The sequence below is a fragment of the Nematostella vectensis genome, chromosome 12, assembly GCF_932526225.1.
Source record: "Nematostella vectensis chromosome 12, jaNemVect1.1, whole genome shotgun sequence".
NCBI lineage: Eukaryota > Metazoa > Cnidaria > Anthozoa > Actiniaria > Edwardsiidae > Nematostella > Nematostella vectensis.
In genome coordinates this window covers 5,941,105-5,960,385 of record NC_064045.1, presented here as the reverse complement: position 1 = coordinate 5,960,385, position 19,281 = coordinate 5,941,105, and the positions used below count along the sequence as shown (strand labels likewise).

Sequence of the window (19,281 nt, the reverse complement as noted above, 5' to 3'; positions counted from 1 at the left end):
TAAAAAAAGACGTTTCCCTGCCTTGCAGGTAAAAATGCGCAAAACAACACTTACTACAAAATGGCTTCCGCTGGGGCGATGTTGCCTTTTTGGTTGCAATGGGAAATAGTGCCCAAAAAAGAGCTTCGACCGCGAGACAAAGGGCTATTAGGAGAGGAAATGCTTATATGAGGAGGCAGCGGAGAGCTTCTTTTGCATTTTTTGTTGTTTTGGTCGCTTATTTACAGCAGCTTCCGTACGAGAAGAGTCAGCTACCTCCTTCCAATTTGTTTTTTTAGTGCATTCCTTCAGCCGTTGGTGAATGTTTTCCTCCCCCCACTTGCTCAATAAAAGGAGAGTCTCATCGTGCTCCCACGGCACGTGCTCTTCGTGCACTCATTTTAGGCTGCCATCTTGGTTACATACGGTTTAAACTACCTCGCTAGGTATTTTAGTTTAAACACTTTTAATACATGTTTAGTTGGGGGAGCGCGCGGTGTGAACTGTCCAAATTTTAAACACGTCTAAACGTTAAACAACCTTGGTGAATGGGGTATTTCTAAAACAAAGATTATAACATGGAGTGAGATATAGAACTAAGAATGATGTAAGTGAATGATGTACATATGATTATAATTATAGATTATAACCACGAGTTATTTTAGGCTTTTTGCAGCCAGGAGCCAAACAGACAAGTTGCGCCATATAATGAGTGAATATTCTGCTCTTCCCTTACCATCTGTGGTTCCTTGAGGAAGAGCTTGGTTTTGCCGACCTGGTATTTAGTCATGTCCAGCTTTCCTGCCAGCAGAATCGCTTTACATGCCGCTACAGGGTCGCTCTGGTGTTTGCGCACGGTTATTGGATCGAGTAAACTATACCTGGATATAACAAGACACTACTGAGGCGATATTTTTTTAATATTTTCGAACTCACGCTTAAAAGTCCAATGAATAAAATTGCAATACAGCTTTTAATGCCAATCATAAGCTTTGAAGCTTTTTCGTTGGCTCAAATCTCACTGCAATTCAAAAAACATTTTAAACAGTGAAAATTTAAATTTAATTGACGTGAAAATACTCAAAGTATTATACTAACCGCGTGTAAATACAGAAAATACTTGATCCTGTGATCCGGTTGGGTTGTTGGGTTGCACCCGGGAATCAGTGCATCGTACCCGCAGTGGTTCATGGGTTCATGGGTAAGCTGAGTTCTGGTCTCTGAACGACGTGTGAACGTTACATACGTACGTTACGAACGTACATAAATAAGAGTACTAAAGCTTTCTTAACCTGTCTTTGTATTCATTGACGCTTAATCTTTGATTTATTCGATACCCATGAAGCACTGCGGGTTACGACACATGGATTCTCCGAGTGCAACCATATTTGAAATAGGTGTATTACCTATTTCATAAAAGGTTGTCAGTGCAAATGGCGAATGGCAAATGGTTTATGGGTACTAATCATTCGTAAAATTAAAGGTTTTAAATAAAGATCAGCAATGTCAGAGACAAGCATTGGTAACCTTTAATGGATAGTAGTTTATCCATATTTTTCGAGACGCATGGTTACTTTCGGTCGTAGAACTGCCATTTGCCAATCGCCATTTGCACTGCCAACCTTTATTAAAATAGGTGTATACGCCCTTGTGTAATTCAGCATATCCATGCTACAAGGGCTTATTGTTTTATAACCTGAAAAGCGTGTCCCGGGTTCTGCCTCTAATCGTTTTGTATAGCTACCAAAAGCCCCGTGCGAACTGCGCCAGCACCCGCCAGCAATGCTGGCGAATTCTTGCTCGACTGACCACAAGACAAAAGAAATGTCAGAAAGTCCATTTCCCATTTTTACATTTCCTTTGTCCTATAGTCAGTCAAGCGCAGTTTGCACGGGGCTTAAAGCCATTGTTACCTCTCAACAATCCGCGGGAATTCTCTTCGAAAGGCGAACCCTGCGCGTCGAACCTTGATGTTCTCTGCGAGTCCCAGGTATCTCACTTGGTGCAACACTCTATCGAGGCAGAAAGAATTATGATATCATTACTTTTTATACATATAAATAAGCTTTTTTTTAATCTACAGTATGTATAATTTTTCCCGCCACAATAGAGGGAATTGTCTGTGCTGGGAGTGGTGGCAAAATTTTAGGAAATGAAGGAGGGAGGGGGTGCCATGCGACAGAGCAAAAAAAATGGCAAGTTTTGCCAAAATAAGCTCTGGTTAACTTCGGTAAGCTTGAATTTTTGCATAGAAGTTCCTTATGTCATGTTAACCAACATATCAAAAAGTGTTTTTCTCTAATGGATTCTTCTTTGGGATATGAGGCTTGACGTGCAATTTTCAAATGTTCAAAGTATAAGATCTCCTTGTTTGTAGCGAGAAGTCGGGCTCTGATCAGAAATTAAGCCAACTTTGCTCGCTAATATCTAAATTTCATATCTTCTAAGTTTCTTTAAAATTTGGAATTAAGCTTTTGGTCTGAGGAACTCTTTGTATGCGGAATCTTGAGCTTATATATTAATTATTGGAAAATTTCATGCCATTTTTGTGCTCTGTCGTGCCATGCCACTTAGAACAGGGTTTAATTTGCTTCAGTACATTATTTACATTTATTTTTTAGTCGAAAAGCTCTTGTACAGTTCCAAACCCAATAGGGGAACAAACAAATTTCAGAAGGTAAATTTTGTAGACTTTATTTATATAAGGACAATGTAAATCTACCGATATTCGCTCTGTGAGAATTAACGTGAAAATCCTATAATTACGTGACAACGAGTGCGATAAAGAATAAGATAATGACCACGATAATGAGCTGGAAAGATGCACTTACTTCTTGTCATCCCAGTCCAGTGGTATCTTGGATTCCGTGGGCTTCACACAGCGCACATAATGCGGTGTGCACATCCTGATTTTACTAACCAATGCATGCGCTTGTGTCTGCAATAGAAAAGGAAACCAAGCTCAAATTTTCAGATGTTCAGCTTTTCTTCTTTTAGTTGTTTAGCATCTTCATCACGATGTTTATCGTTTATCGTCATACACCAAATGAACATAATCGCATCCCCATTACCCCTCCCTTCATAGCCCCATACAATGTTTTATGATGAGATTATGAATATCTAGTGACGACATCTATAAAATAAGACATCACGTGACACCTTTTACCATATTTGGGACCTGAAGCAAGGACGACGACAACGGCTAGGAAAACGAGATCGAAAAAGATGTGTTTGCGCTTGGCGATCAATAATAATTTAAATGCAATGGAATAAGCAAAACATTATAGTCAGAGACAAATAAAAATAAACTAAGGACATAATTTCTGCAGTAGCGAACGTGGTAAGACGAGTTTACACTGAAAACGTCCGCGTCCTCAATTGACCGTGAAAGTTGAAGTTTTCACGTCGTGGTTTTACGAAAATCAGCTGATATGTATCAGACAAAACGTATTTTCACATGCTGCTATTGAATCCCAATGTCTTCTGCCGTCCCTGGTCCCTATTAAACCTGTATGACGTCTACCAAGTTTTTGTGTCTTAGGATATCTTTTGGGTACGGCGGACAAAGGATAGACAGACTTGATAGAAGAACGGACATCGCGTCACAAAAACTCAAGTCGATTGATTCACAATATCTGCTGACATTTTTCTTTTTTACCACTTTTCCTAGGTATATGGTGCTTCGCTTTAATAGATTAACTCTTACTCTGATCTTGGAGCTCCCTGTGTTGGACTTGGCTTTTCTGCCACCGACACCACCACTCGCGCCGTAGAGCGAATCAGGGAACATGTCTCGCACGAAGGGCCTGGCAATTGTACAAGGCTGGTCAAGCAGCAAAAAAAAAAAAAAAAAAAAAAAACTCTGGGAACACTCGTCCCAGACAGGGTTTGGTGCATTGGCCCCCCTCTGTGAATAGGACGCCAAACCTCATGCCAAATGTCATGCTTTCAATAACATTTTGAACAAATCGGCATATCTTTTGCACCATTTTCCTGTGCTAAAATTAAATTGAAAGTGGACCACCACGGTGACTATTCGGTGACTACTCGGCGACTATTCGTCAAATCACACAATTGATTCATCAATAATGCTGCATTCTGATTGGTTGAAAATAAAAATCACGTCGAAAGTTGAAATTGTGTTATCTTTTAATGTCCACTCAATTATACTTACTCTGTACTGGATTGCATCAGACAGACTAAATCATTGGAGAGTGTATCCTTGTTTTTCTCGCAGAATCCTTCCGATTCGTATGAGACCTGACAACAACACAGATATAGGCAACTTCAAAGACGGAAAAGGACCAGACCGTTTATGGATAATGCATAGATGTAACATTAATTAAGTTGTCAGTAAAAGGGAGAAGGCCCGGAGTGAGGGGGTGGGGGGGGGACTCCGATTAAAACCTATAAAAACAGACTGGGTGATCGTCGGCAAAATCAATTTTAACCCTAAGGGGTAGCACTTTGAGTGTGGTCAACAGCAATTCTTACCCCTAAGAAATAACAAATTGGGTGTGGTCGACGGAATTTTCAACCCTATGAGATATTAAAAACCGATAGAAATCCCGTAAGAAATAACAGTTGGTCGAATTTAATACTCAAGAGAGAGAATCAGAAAAGTCCTTAAACCCCCTAATGAATAGCAGTTGGTCGAAATTTTGTAGCCTAAAAGAAAGTACGACCACCCTCTTCTACCTTTCTTGAGAGACCTCCACGTGGAAAAGGGAGGGGGCTGCTTATCAATATGTAATTGACCAGAAAAGGTCAAAGGAAGCCAGACCTCTTGTACATCAGATTTTGATGTTTTTGGCCAGATCTATTCTTTTTTTTTTTTACCTTGCCTGCGTAGTGTGTGATGGCAAAGTGTCTTGCCTGTGCTTGGAAGTATTTGGCGAATGATGAATTTGACCCTATCACTCCGCGAAGTTTCTAAGAAAAAAACAATGTACTAAGAATCTAAAAACATCGAGGGTCGGTTGAGTGTTATCATTATTGTTTGTTTGCTTGTGATGTTTATAGTTCTTGGAACTGTTCTTATTGATCTTTACTTTTTAATCCATCCCTGGTTTCTTCGCTCTTGATATTGCGGTTATTGTGGTTGTTGCCGTTTTTGTTGTCGCTGTTTGTGTTGTTGTTGTTACTCTCGCTGTATTTTTTTTCGTTGTTTATGTTGTTTTTGTTTTTGTTTACATTGTTACTGTTTAAGTGGTGATTGTTGTCGGTCTTTTCTATGTTATCTTTGTTGTTGTTGTTGTTTATGTTGTTGTTGTTTTAGTGGTGGTTGATGTTGTTTTTGTTGTTGTTGTTGTTGTAGCTACTCACGTCCATCAGGGTATTAGCTGAGCCCTCGGACACGGCGTGCAAGGTGCTACACACATCATCCAGAACTCCCATGATTCCTGGAGGGCGCTAGAGCAAACGTTTTACTTTTAGTCAAGTGGACTTATATTTGAACAACTGTGTGCTTTATTCAAAAAGACACTGAATAAAGATTGTTTTATTTTTTATCTTTCAAAATTTGGAAGATTATAGATACGTCACCATATCAACAGTACTAATGATGCTTTTTTGGAAGATAAGTAAAATAGCTATAAGCTTGCGCGCGCATTAGTATAGAAACCTACCTCATCTACCCTTATGCAGCGCGCGCCTTTTAAAGCTTTCACCAAACGAAACGCGCGCTGCATGACGGTAGTTTCCATGAGAGCGCGCGCGCATGCTTATAGCTGGAATGGCCTATTTAACAATCCAACTGGGTATCAAATATATATGCACTGGCGCGATATTTGTGACTTCTCTAAGAAAGAATTAGGACGCCTACCGGCGCGCCTCAAGGGCTACAGTGACACACTGTCATTCTTGGAGCACAGGGCTGATCCAGAAGTTCCAGAAAGGGGGAGGGACGATGCAAGAGTTTCAAGAAAAAGGGGCCCGAATTATTATTTTTATATCGATTTTTTAGATTGATTTTCTTATATTTCTTTTTATTAATATCGGAAAATAAGCAGAGGGGGGGCACACCCAATTCCTTGTCTCAGAAGTTAAAATAGCTTACTCTGCTCTCGATAAGTTGTAGAACAACGTCATTGTTGAAGTAGTCAATATCCGACCAAGAGATTCCTTCCTCGGCATATTCTTCCTATAAAATAATGTAGTATTGTTATCCCTTCTTATTGCCATGCCAAAACTCGACGATCTCAATATAGACAATTGATATTCTATTTATACGGGCGTGTTGGCAGGGAGACTGTTGGCGGTTACACGTTGTTTAGGGTAAAGAGATAATTGTTTTACATATATGGTATTCAGTGCTTTTCGCCTCTATTATTCACCTATTGCTTTTTTCTTCCCTTTACATATCTTCTAATTCAAAGAAGGCCAATCACGCAGCCATTTTATGCTCCAGCTCAATTCCGAGTCACACAAAGCATCCATTTCCATCGGCTAATTCAAGCGAGTTAGCCCGGGTGTCAGGCCCTTTTATCGTTCCCTATGAAGTATATACCGGAAGCGATAGTTTTATTTTTCCTCTCCGACTCTCGGCATATTCTTCCTATAAAATAATGTAGTATTGTTATCCCTTCTTATTGCCATGCCAAAACTCGACGATCTCAATATAGACAATTGATATTCTATTTATACGGGCGTGTTGGCAGGGAGACTGTTGGCGGTTACACGTTGTTTAGGGTAAAGAGATAATTGTTTTACATATATGGTATTCAGTGCTTTTCGCCTCTATTATTCACCTATTGCTTTTTTCTTCCCTTTACATATCTTCTAATTCAAAGAAGGCCAATCACGCAGCCATTTTATGCTCCAGCTCAATTCCGAGTCACACAAAGCATCCATTTCCATCGGCTAATTCAAGCGAGTTAGCCCGGGTGTCAGGCCCTTTTATCGTTCCCTATGAAGTATATACCGGAAGCGATAGTTTTATTTTTCCTCTCCGACTTTTAAAAAATAAAATAGCCTGATACTCGGGCTACAAGCGAGTAACCAGATATTTTTAATCAAACAACGTATTAAACTTCATTTGTAGGATTTTATTTTGAAGTTTCCTCGCAAATAAACCGTTTTTTATAGAGTTATAGAGATGCAATAATTATAAACAATAACAAAGGAGGGGTTGATCGACGTTCTTTAAGCTAATGATGAACACCTACCTGCTCCATTTTGAGTGTAAAGTCAATGAAGAGATTTTGCAGCTTCTCGTTCACGTAGTTGATTGAAAACTGCTCGAAACCATTGACCTTGCAGGATAAAATAATTAGACATTTAACACTTTGCAGTCATCTAAAGAACATGTATATCTATAAATGGTATATCGTGTGTATAATGTATATGTGTGTGATACAAAAAAAAGAAACCCGCTAACTGCGGTAGTTTATTGGTGTTATGGAGCACCAGCACCAAAAACACAATGGAACAAAAGCCAAAAACAAAGACCTTAGAACGAGACAATGAGATAGAGTACAAAGGCCTTGAGCACCAAAAATAAAGCTCTCCGTAACACCAGGGAATACTCCGGCTAACTACAGTCTCATCGCTACCAGCCTGTTTCGGGGCTGCCCACTCACGAGCTCTATACCTGTATCAAACACTATTCTATGAACGACTCCAATTACGCATTATCAATCAATAGAATACACCTTTGTTCAGGGCCGTAGCAGGGGGTGGGGCACTGGGGGCACATTCCCGCCCAGTATTAAAAATTTGAAATGACCAGTGGGCGTGGCTGTGCCCCAATATTTTTCCAATGCTTCTGTACCGTATCGCCTCCCCTATATTTCGAGAACTGCTTAGTTCTGATGTTATAAACGGAAAAGACATGACTAGGACATTGATTTCTGGTTAGAAGTTTTCAAGCACGGTAGCTACTCTGGGGGAGATTAAGGCACCCGCATTCTCCATCCTCTTAAATTATCTAGAGTTCGTTTCTCTATTACAAATCGCCATATTGAAGACCTTTGTATAGTTCCTGAGTACGTTGCCTAAGCCGTAGCTCACCTTGAATGATTCGAAGCCATATATGTCCAGCACACCAATGTAGAAGTCCTGATCACGAGTCGCCATCGTGGAGTTCACCGCCTTTATGTTAGAAATCAGCGCGTCAGTCTCCACAGCACATAGCTAGTTTATCACAGGGCCCTGGCAAGAGGGGGGGGGGGGAGGCACTGGGGGCGCATGTCTCCCCGATACTAAAATGTAATTATAAGGGCTGCAGCAAGAGCAAGAGGGGCACAGTAAGGGCGTGACTGTGCTCCGTATCGCCTCCTCCCTCCCATATTTTGAAGCCTGCTACAGCATCAAAGGGACTGGGTTTAGCACCCTCGCTTATAGTGCGACCTCTGCACAGTAGCAATCCCCTTTTAATACAAATTACGTAATTTGGAATACCTGTGTATTCACAGTCATTTCGAAGGTGGCCGCATCACGGGGGCTTCCTAAACTATATGACTTATTAGGGCCAGGCAATGATTTTGATCTTTATTCAATAAAGAAAGTTTTTATAAAGAAAACTATATCTTTCGAGTAAGCTACCGCCAGCAAGTTAAATTAGAGGCAGGAACTGTTTGAGGATACAATTCCCAATTCAAAAAAATAATAACATCAGACAATTGTTCTCAAAATGTCATTAAAATTACGTTAGTTAACAGAGACAAGTGAGAAGACTTCGTTAAAGGGTTGCATGAAGCGAGATTAAAGAGGAGAAGACACTTTGGCTACTTACCTCCACTAAATACTCAAATAGTTGGAAAAATATCGCCTTGGCTAGGGCGTCACGTGCAATAACTGCCTGCAAAGATAGAGGGAAAAGTTACTTGGCAAAATTCCCCAGCTTTGAACTATTGAAAATGAAAATAATGGTAGCAAAGTTGTCTTTATTTGAATAATCATCATCATCCGCATTTATTTGTAATAATGGACAGAAACGTACCCGGGGTTACCGGAGAAATAGACCATCATTATTAACAGGTTCAAATCCTCATGGAGAACTGTGAAATAGGGCATACCCCAAGGCTCTGTGCTAGGGCAAATCCTGTTCTCTCTATTTCGTAACGACCCCCCAAGTATAGCAGGTGAAGATAGTACACTTCGAATGTACGTAAACGACATATCAAGAAAATTGAGCCAAAAATTGTCGTTTTTCCCAGACGCGGGCACTTCCATATAAGGAAACTAATATATTCCTTATTTGGAAAACCTGCACGATTCTTGTTATTTTTAGGGCTGCCGTACCGCAGGTGCTTCGCAAAGTTTGCGAATTGTATTTAGAAGAGAAAAAACAGTGACCATCTTTAGTCAATGGAGTAAGCCTCTGAAAAGAAACTAAAATTCCTCGGTACCAGACCCCTAAAACGACAACGGTTACTTCATATGACACAACTATTTACGTCATGAAACCATACCACGCGGCGTGGTAGCAAACCATCTCTTTAAACGTCCATCAGAGAGGGCCATGCCTGCACCCCATGCAGCCACACCACAAATCTCAGCCCTAGATGTTTGAAAGCTTTTCAACTTATTCTCCATACCTGGTCTTTGTTGAGAGTTTTCTTTGTGACTTCCACCTTCCCGCCCCAGCGCGTCTCCATACTGTAGCTATATCACACGGAAAGAGAGCAATTAAAAATGAACAGTTAATAGACGCGCGCGGAGATATTGGAATTTGAACACGAAAATACTGTTTCATATCTCAAATCCTCCATTTCAATCGTTAATCGTGCATTGCGCCGCCATTATCCCGTCCCCAGCCCCTATGGGATTTAAGATTCACCACGTCACACACGTTGTATTGCTCCGCGCGCTTAAAGAAAAATGTAGTAGCGTTTGCGCCGTCCTCATCTCTCCACCGTCGTAAATCTTAAAGTCCCTAATAGGGTCCTCGCATTTGATACGGTAAGTCATTATTCTTGGCTCCCTGTGGTCGAGGATAGTCTAGGTTCGATCGAGCCCCCATTTAGTCTTCTAAATCACCCGCCCCCTCTCTCCCGAAAAGGCGCCGTCGTCCCAAATCTTGACTTCCCCTGACCAAGAATAATCTGGTATTCATAAAAAATCCTGTAGAAAAAGTTGGGTTTAGGGGATAGGGAGTGCGTAATAGAACTTTTATCGAAATAATAACCGCACCTGTTACAATTCTTCTAAAATAATAAAATAGACCCGACAATTTAATTTTATATATAATGTAAAGGACAGTTTATTGAAGTAATAATGTAACACGAGCATTCTACAAACAATTTAAATACCTTGTTAATTTATCCAGTAGGATATCTTTATCGACACTGAGTAACCTTGAAGGAGCATCAAGCACTATGGAGAAACAAGCATCATAGCTAGGGGGACAGGAGCAAAAAAATGGCATGAAATTTTCCAATTATTAATATATAAGCTCAAGATTCCGCATACAAGGAGTTCCTCTGACCAAAAGTTTAATTCCAAATTTTAAAGAAACTTAGAAGATATGAAATTTAGATATTAGCGAGCAAAGTTGGCTTAATTTTTGATCAGAGCCCGACTTCTCGCTACCAACGAGGAGAATTTATACTTTGAACATTTGAAAATTGCACTTCAAGCCTCATATCCCGAAGACGAATCCATTAGAGAAAAACACTTTTTTATATGTTGGTTAAAATGACATAAGGAACCTCTATGCAAAATTTCAAGCTTACCGAAGTTAACCAGACCTTATTTTGGGAAAACTTGCCATTTTTTGGTCTGTCAGCCAGGGGCGTAGCTAGGGCGATTTTCAAGTACGCACATACCCCCACACCTTCCATGTAGCTAGCTAGCACCATACAAACTAAGCAGGAGTACACCGTTGAGGTGTTTAGTGGAACTCACTTGAGACATCCACTGGCACCGCTTGGTTGTCCTCCTCGGTAAACTGAATATTTCCCAAGTGTAAAACAGTAGCCACGAGCTTCAGTACGGTATTGCGAGTCGAACTTGCGATGCCTATAACCTCCATCGCATTCTAAGTTGACAAGAAATATTGTATGGCTTAGGCTCGTACCCAGGGGGTGCGAACGCACCCCTCTCCACCCCCCCCCCCCCCCCCCCCCTCATCCTTCCCCCCACAACGGCCGAAGGTCCACTTTCGGTTCTCAATAGGCGCGCTCTTTTGTAGATTAAACTATAAACATCACTCTGGTATGTAGCCAAATCCGACAATGAACGTCCCGTGGAGATATTACAAAGGCATAAAACGTCCCTCTCTGTTCTTTCGGGGGTGGTCAGATTTTTATCAGAGAGGTCCACTTTTTCGGATTCCGCATCCCCCCTCCCCAAGAAAAATCCTGGGTAAGGGCCTGTGGATGGTATCAGTTTGGTGTTTAGATTGCGGAAGGGGAGGGGGTGGCGGTGATTCAGTGCCAATCTCCTAGGAGTGGAAACCCCCGTTTTGTATGTGCTTTTTTCAACAAACACAAATGCATTGTATTTACAGCGTGACCGGCGGAATGTGTATTGTTTTTTTTTTTACCAATCACAAGCGAGAACTCAATCGCTGGTACTTGTTGGGACACGTTCCTAGTTTACTGTTTGAAAATATCGGCAGTGAATGGTTAGAACAAATATTCCATGCATATTTCTGCTGTTCGCAGTTTTACTTGTCGCGCTGGGACCTAAGTTCCAGGTAAAAGAGAAATAACTATATAAAGGCCATTGATTCACGTTAGTGATCTTTGTTTTACTTACAATGGTTGCGGCATAGTCGCTGACATCATCTGTTCCCTCGATAGTATAGACTCCAGTCTGATTCAGGTACTTGTAGCTTTCCGCGGGACCCAGATTAAGTTCCAGCTCGCCTTGGTGCGAAAATGGAAATTCTTAGGCCTAGTTTAGACGCCGTTATTTTCATGTACCGTTCCAAATGTAAATGCGGGCAAATCACCAAATTCGATTGTTTTATGTTCATTTAAAATTTACAACGGTGTTTGTCCTAGACCTTAAAGCCGCATTTTCACCTGTTTACTTCCGGAGGTCCGACGGAAACCTCAACCGTTAAAAGACAAAAGAATCTATTAGAATCCGAAATATTTAATATTTAAATTATCAATCACATCCTCAAAGAAACTTCCAATAGACACACTGCTTTCAATATTTTGAAATATTTTTCGCGTTTTCCGTTAAAAATCATCGGAGATTGTTACGTAACCGACCGGAAGTAAACTGGTGACAATGCAGCTTTAAAATGCTTTTAAATATGGTATCTCGTGAATAGGCCATTCTAGCTACAAGCTTGCGCGCCCATTATACGGAAAATAAGTAAAGACCTACAAAATACTTCTCTATGGGTCCGATTGGATGGCTTGTCTGGAGCCGCCCTACGCGTTATCCTTGTAACGGTTTTAGTAGCCGCCCTGATGAAGGACTGAAAGTAAAGTCCGGAACGTTGGAATCTGTCTACTTTTATTTATAATAGAAACCTTCCTCAACTACCAAAATGCAGCGCGCGCTTGCACCAAACGAAGCGCGCGCTGCATGACGGTAGTTGAGGTAGGTTTCCATGTCGATGGCGCGAGCATGCTTATAGCTGGAATGGCCTATTCTTGATTGGATAATTCTTGAATCAAAACTCTTAAGATAAGTATTTTAAAGTGTTCGAGTCAAACTCACTCATTTCATCAGGGGTACAGCCCGAAAGTAGCTGGTAGAAAATGTGATAATTTCTCTCGCCTTGTCCTTGTGATACTACACGAGACTGCGAAGATACAAGTGAATAGAGGAAAACATTCACACAATGCGAAGATACAAGTGAATAAAGAAAAACAGTAACACACTTTTGTCGATATTGACCTTATCATAGGTTTCAAACTGAAAAAAATGGGGAAAAAATGGGATACCTTTTCAAGAAGAAAAGTTGAGATTTTCCCTCCGTTGGGCTGACCGCTTCGGCTGTATTGTATCTCCATAAACTTACCCTTGAAAAATAATTAAAAAATTAACGACTAAAGGCATTTTTCACCATATATGATTGTTTTTTTTTAACAGTATGAACATCCTTATTGTAAAAAAAAGATAAAATAAAATAAAAAAAATTAAATGCATTGTCCCGTTTGAGAACGTGGTCCTAAAAGGAAAGGATATCTATGACATGCACCCGCATTGCATTGCACATGTCACTGGAAGAGAGAAGTTTGGAAGCCCTGGTGCCCTGAGTAAACTGGAGGTTGTAGTACACAAATTAATAAATGAATTCACGCTTTGAGATTAGCCAATCAGAGAAAAGGTGACGTAATATCAGCCATGTATTCCCCTAAAAGTTTAAAAATGTAAAATGAATAAAATGTAAACGAGTGAATGCCGTGTGTCCACTAACAAATCTGCTGGAGTTGTTGTTCATGACCGTCTTGGCATTCCCAAAGGCCTCCAACAAAGGATTCGACTGCATAATGATGTCTTTGACGCGCTGAGAAAGAAACCGTCATAGAATAATTTTATTGTGATTATATGTTTTTATGCTGTTGATGACACAATGATGATGATGATGATGATGGTGATGGTGGTGGTGGTGGTGGTGGTGGTGATGATAAATTGAATGTCAGTCTTACAGTGATGAAAAAGTGTTCTTTATCCTCGATCCATTGCAATGAGAACACAATAGATTCTTCAAATCCCTGTAATCAATTTTTCTATATCCATTTCATTTCGCGAGATTCGCAGTCTTTATTTTTCGCGGGCCGCGAATTTTTAGAAATCGTTAAAATCGCGAATTTAAGTATGCGCGAAAATTAAGCAGAATAAGATATTTGCTTTCCTGAATAATTACCTCGACCTCGGTGGAACCTTCCCCACAGACTTTAGACAGGAAACCCATGACGTGTTTGGCAGAAACTGTCTTCCCCGCCCCGCTCTCTCCACTATTAAACACAAAGTGAACTGTTAGCATTAAATGGTATAACTAGAAAGACTACAGGCGAGCTGTAGAAAAACTAGATGGTCTGCGTAGGCGTGGTGTAGACAAGGTATGAATCAACACAAGGTTGAAAAGGTATGTTAAACGCAAGCTGTAGAAAAACTAGATGGTTTGCGTAGGCGTGGTATAGACAAGGTATTTATCAACATAAGGTTGAAAAGATATGGCGCCGGCGCCGGCTTACTGCCTATTGTTCGCACACTACACTATAAATACCATTCGCCCAAACTATTCAGTTTCTTTTGCTCCGACGAAAGGCTAACGCTCGAAACGTCAGCGCAACCACTATGTTTCACAGAGGCGTTTAACATCCCTTTTCAACCTTGTGTTGATTCATACCTTGCTAGCATTAAAGTATGGATAAAAGACATGACGGAAAAACATGAATTGACGTTTCCAATAAGCTCATTCCACATCAAATAAGGCGGAAAATTAGACAAATTACTTAGTTAGTAATTTTAAACAAAATATCAAATGTCACTTTTTTTAAATTGATGCGACTTTTTGTAATGTATCATTGAAATTTGAGGTTTTCGTCCTTGAGCCCATACATAGCGCAAAGATGATCAAGAAAAAAAAACTCTGATTTTCTTAAAAAGACAAAATCAGGGTATGTGCATTTCGGCCACTCATTTTTTGTGTTTTGAAAAGGGAAAATCAGTCCGGATTGCAAGGAACTGATGGCCATTGTAACAATTGTATCTTCTTTCTCCATCTCTTCGAAATGCGCATGTTCAGGGTTTTTCCGTCATGCCTGGATAAAAAGAAATCGAGCTCGAGAAATCGAGCTCTCCTTTTCTCCACCCCACCCTTCCTAAGCCCTATTTTGTCAACCCAAATTAACCCCCTCTCTACCCATCCACCACGGAATCTTTTTTTCATGGTCACGTCATCGACGACGTATCTTGTAGTCGTAAAGTTTTACATCAACATCATAGAACAAAAATAAGTGTTTTGAAAATCCGCTTTTGGGCAGCTGCTACATCTATATGTTATTTTTATCACCTGATAATGACGCACTGGCTATCTCCTTCTATCAGCATATTCTCAAACATGTTATTAGCGACCTCATACAGGTGAGGCGGTTTCGCGCCCTGGCAAAAAAAGTGAATACACGTGAATGTATAGGAGCCGTATAGAAGGCGTAAGGGCAGGGTTTTGATGAGACCTATTATCACAAACTAGAGCAATAGGTCTGAATATATCATTTCTACCACCTACTCACAGATTTTTCTTATATTTACCTGGTAGAGAATGGATACAATAAAATGTGCCAATTTTTTACGTACCTTAAAGTTTCTAAATTTTCCTTCTTGTTCTTCTAAGGCGCCAAGTCCAGCGATACGGGCGGTGGAACATCTGGTCAAAAAATGACTACATTTTTTTTATCTACAAACATTGTAAAGAATTTATATCGAACCATAATGATTCACATGCTGGTATACGACATCTTTCAAAGTGATGCTAGGACATCCCTCATCCCCTCCCTCCTTGAAGCATGGGTACACCTTATCCCCTCCCACCTTGAAGCATGGGTACACCTCATCCCCTCTAACCTTAAGGCGTGGCTACACCTCATTCCCTCTTACCTTGAGGCGTGGGTACACCTCATCCCCTCTCACCTTGAAGAATGGGCATACCTCATCCCCTCTCACCTTGAGGCTTGGTTATACCTCATCCCCTCCCACCTTGAGGCGTGGGTATACCTCATCCCCTCCCACCTTGAGGCGTGGGTACACCTCATCCCCTCCCACCTTGAGGCGTGGGTATACCTCATCCCCTCCCACCTTGAGGCGTGGGTACACCTCATCCCCTCTCACCTTGAAGCATGGGTACACCTCATCCCCTCCCACCTTGAGGCGTGGCTACACCTAATCCCCTCTCACTTTGAGGTGTGGGTACACCTCATCCACTCTGACCTCGAGGCGTGGGTACACCTCATCCCCTCTCACCTTGAGGCGTAACTACACCTCATCCCTCCCACCCTGAAGCATGGGTACAACTCATCCCCGCTGACCTTGAGGCGTGGTTACACCTCAGCCCCTCTCACCATGGAGCATGGATACACCTCATCCCCTCTCATCTTGAGGCGTGGCTACACCTAATTTCCTCTCCCCTTGAGGTGTGGTTACACCTCATCCCCTCCCACCTTGAGGCGTGGGTACACCTCATCCCCTCTCACCTTGAGGCGTGGTTACACCTCATCCCCTCTCACCTTGAATCATGGGTACACCTCATCCCCTCCCACCTTGAGGCGTGGTTACAACTCATCCGCTTACACCTTGAGGCGTGGTCACACATCCCCTCTCACCTTGAGGCGTGGGTAGACCTCATCCCCTCTCACCTTGAGGCGTGGTTACAACTCATCCCCTTTCACCTTGAGGCGTGGTTACACATCTCCTCTCACCTTGAGGCATGGGTACACCTCATCCCCTCCCACCCTTGAGGCGTGGGTACACCTCATCCCCTCTCACCTGAGGCGTGGCTACACCTCATCGCCTCTGACCTTGAGGCGTGGGTACACCTCATCCCCTCCCACCTTGAGGCGTGGTTACACCTCATCCCCTCCCACCTTGAGGCGTGATTACACCTCATCCACTCTCACCTTGACGCATGCGTACACCTCTTCCCCTCTCACCTTGAGGCGTGTGTACACCTCATCCCCTCTGACCTTGAGGCGTGGTTCGACCTCATCCCCTCTGACCTTGAGGCGTGGGTACACCTCATCCCCTCTCACCTTGAGGCAAGGTTACACCTCATCCCCTCCCACCTTGAGGCGTGATTACACCTCATCCCCTCTCACCTTGAGGCAAGGTTACACCTCATCCCCTCCCACCTTGAGGCGTGATTACACCTCATCCACTCTCACCTTGAAGCGTGTGTACACCTCTTCCCCTCTCACCTTGAGGCGTGTGTACACCTCATCCCCTCTCACCTCAAGGCGTCGGTACACCTCATCTCCTCTCATCTTAAGGCATGGGTACACCACATCCCCTCCCACCTTGAGGCGTGGGTACACCTCATCCCCTCTGACCTTGAGGCGTGGTTCGACCTCATCCCCTTTCACAATGAAGCATGGGTACTCCTTATCCCCTCTCACCATGAAGCATGGGTATACCTCATCCCCTCTGACCTTGAGGCGTGGTTACACCTCATCTCCTCTCACCTTGAGGCGTGGCTACACCTCATCTCCTCTCATCTTGAGGCGTGGGTACACCTCATCCCCTCTCATCTTGAGGCATGGGTACACCTCATCCCCTCCCACCTTGAGGCGTGGGTACACCTCATCCCCTCTCACCTCAAGGCGTCGGTACACCTCATCTCCTCTCATCTTAAGGCATGGGTACACCACATCCCCTCCCACCTTGAGGCGTGGGTACACCTCATCCCCTCTCACTTGAGGCGTGGCTACACCTCATCCCCTCTCACCTTGAGGCGTGGTTGCACCTCATCCCCTCTCACCTCAAGGCGTCGGTACACCTCATCCCCTCTCACCATGAAGCATCGGTACACCTCATCCCCTCCCACTTTGAGGCGTGGTTACACCTCATCCCCTCCCACCTTGAGGCGTGGGTACACCTCATCCCCTCTCACCTCGAGGCGTGGGTACACCTCATCTCCTCCCACCTTGAGGCGTGGTTACACCTCATCCCTTCTCACCTTGAGGCGTGGGTACACCTCATCCCCTTTCACCATGAAGCATCGGTACACCTCATCCCCTCCCACTTTGAGGCGTGGTTACACCTCATCCCCTCCCACCTTGAGGCGTGGGTACACCTCATCCCCTCTCACCTCGAGGCGTGGGTACACCTCATCTCCTCCCACCTTGAGGCGTGGTTACACCTCATCCCTTCTCACCTTGAGGCGTGGGTACACCTCATCCCCTTTCACTTTGAGGCGTGGCTACACCTCATCCCCTCTCACCTTGAGGCGTAGTTACACCTCAACCCCTCCCACCTTGAGGCGTGGTTACACCTCATCCCTTTTCACCTTGAGGCGTGGTTACACCTCACCCCCTTTCATAATGAAGCATGGGTGCACATCATCCCCTCTCACCATGAAGCATGGGTACACCTCATCCCCTCTCACCTTGAGGCGTGGTTACACCTCATCTCCTCTCACCTTGAGGCGTGGTTACACCTCACCCCCTTTTATAATGAAGCATGGGTGCACATCATCCCCTCTCACCATGAAGCATGGGTACACCTCATCCCCTCTCACCTTGAGGCGTGGCTACACCTCATCTCCTCTCACCTCGAGGCGTGACTACACCTCATACCCTCTCACCTTGAGGCATGGGTCATTACATCCCCTCCCACCTTGAGGCGTGGGTACACCTCATCCCCTCTCACCTGAGGCGTGGCTACACCTCATCCCCAGTGACTTTGAGGCGTGGTTACACCTCATCCCCTCTCACCTTGAGGCGTGGCTACACCTCATCTCCTCTCACCTTGAGGCGTGGGTACACCTCATCCCCTTTTTCCTTGAGGCGTGGGTACGCCTCATCCCCTCTCACCTTGAGGCGCGGTCCCGTCTGGAGGGTACCCTGATGTCGTCCGATGAAGGCGTAGTACCGGGACTGTGCTTCTTTCCAGAATACAGCTCTACTGCATCCATCCCGTATATGTTAATCTTCTTGAAGGGGTTCACAGATATCAAAACGCGCCCGATGTTAGTCTGAAGATAAAAAAAACTATGTGTTTTTATGCCCTTAAACGCATGTTTGTTCCAGCAAAAGAAGTGGGGAGAGTACGATTAGACAGAAGGTTTTTGTTTGTTTTCTGCTTTTTTAATATAAGTAATAGTGTGATTTTCAAGCCCTTGTCGTCACTTTAGTCTCTGTTTACTTTCCAATTGTAAAGTCAGTTTATCGCTCATTAAGCACTGATCTAAGGATATTATTCTATTAGAAGACAGGACATAAAATGCGTTGTAAGAATTCTTACAGTTCTATAATGTTTGCACCGAAACTGCGTTTAGCTTTTAGTTATTCTGCGCGCTCTGTATCCCAGAAGATTTTCAATTTTGCTTTGCAATTAAAGACAAATATGCAAGATCTGTTATAAGTGCGGCGTCTAAATGAGTAAACAACGGAAAATAGCAACTCACATAAATCTCTTCTTGTTTGAGTCTAATCTTGAGGTTATTCGCGATTGATGCCTCAGAAACATCAGGTATCTCAATCATGTCGCTTACTGTCGCCGTCATTTCTTGGTATCAACAAAGTGCTTCACTACTTATCAAAATATCGCCCTTTTTTCTCATTTACTTATTTTCAATATCACATTGTTATCTGAGCTTATCATACTAGTCTCTTCCAATTTTGGAAGCAAGCAATAGGGATCAAGGAATGAAGAAAAAGCACGCTTTTGTGAGTG

The 19,281-nt window shown here is 42.9% G+C and overlaps 1 protein-coding gene across 1 annotated transcript in view; it reads right to left on the bottom strand.

Annotated features, from left to right (window-relative positions):
• The window catches only part of LOC5506404 (unconventional myosin-If), a 26,842-nt gene extending 7,561 nt beyond the window's left edge, over positions 1–19,281 (bottom strand). Inside the window, exons 1-23 of the mRNA XM_048720205.1 lie at positions 19,013–19,281; positions 18,420–18,580; positions 15,193–15,262; positions 14,909–14,997; positions 13,757–13,847; positions 13,307–13,396; positions 12,831–12,908; positions 12,604–12,688; positions 11,683–11,792; positions 10,828–10,960; positions 10,233–10,296; positions 9,519–9,585; positions 8,714–8,779; positions 7,990–8,070; positions 7,146–7,232; positions 6,038–6,121; positions 5,305–5,391; positions 4,819–4,911; positions 4,154–4,239; positions 3,686–3,785; positions 2,811–2,917; positions 1,893–1,991; positions 716–860 (exon numbers count right to left, since the gene is read on the bottom strand). Of these exons, the coding sequence (XP_048576162.1) occupies positions 716–860; positions 1,893–1,991; positions 2,811–2,917; positions 3,686–3,785; positions 4,154–4,239; positions 4,819–4,911; positions 5,305–5,391; positions 6,038–6,121; positions 7,146–7,232; positions 7,990–8,070; positions 8,714–8,779; positions 9,519–9,585; positions 10,233–10,296; positions 10,828–10,960; positions 11,683–11,792; positions 12,604–12,688; positions 12,831–12,908; positions 13,307–13,396; positions 13,757–13,847; positions 14,909–14,997; positions 15,193–15,262; positions 18,420–18,580; positions 19,013–19,111 (2,172 nt within the window). The 5' untranslated portion in view covers positions 19,112–19,281. The remainder of the gene's footprint in view (positions 1–715; positions 861–1,892; positions 1,992–2,810; positions 2,918–3,685; positions 3,786–4,153; positions 4,240–4,818; positions 4,912–5,304; positions 5,392–6,037; positions 6,122–7,145; positions 7,233–7,989; positions 8,071–8,713; positions 8,780–9,518; positions 9,586–10,232; positions 10,297–10,827; positions 10,961–11,682; positions 11,793–12,603; positions 12,689–12,830; positions 12,909–13,306; positions 13,397–13,756; positions 13,848–14,908; positions 14,998–15,192; positions 15,263–18,419; positions 18,581–19,012) is intronic.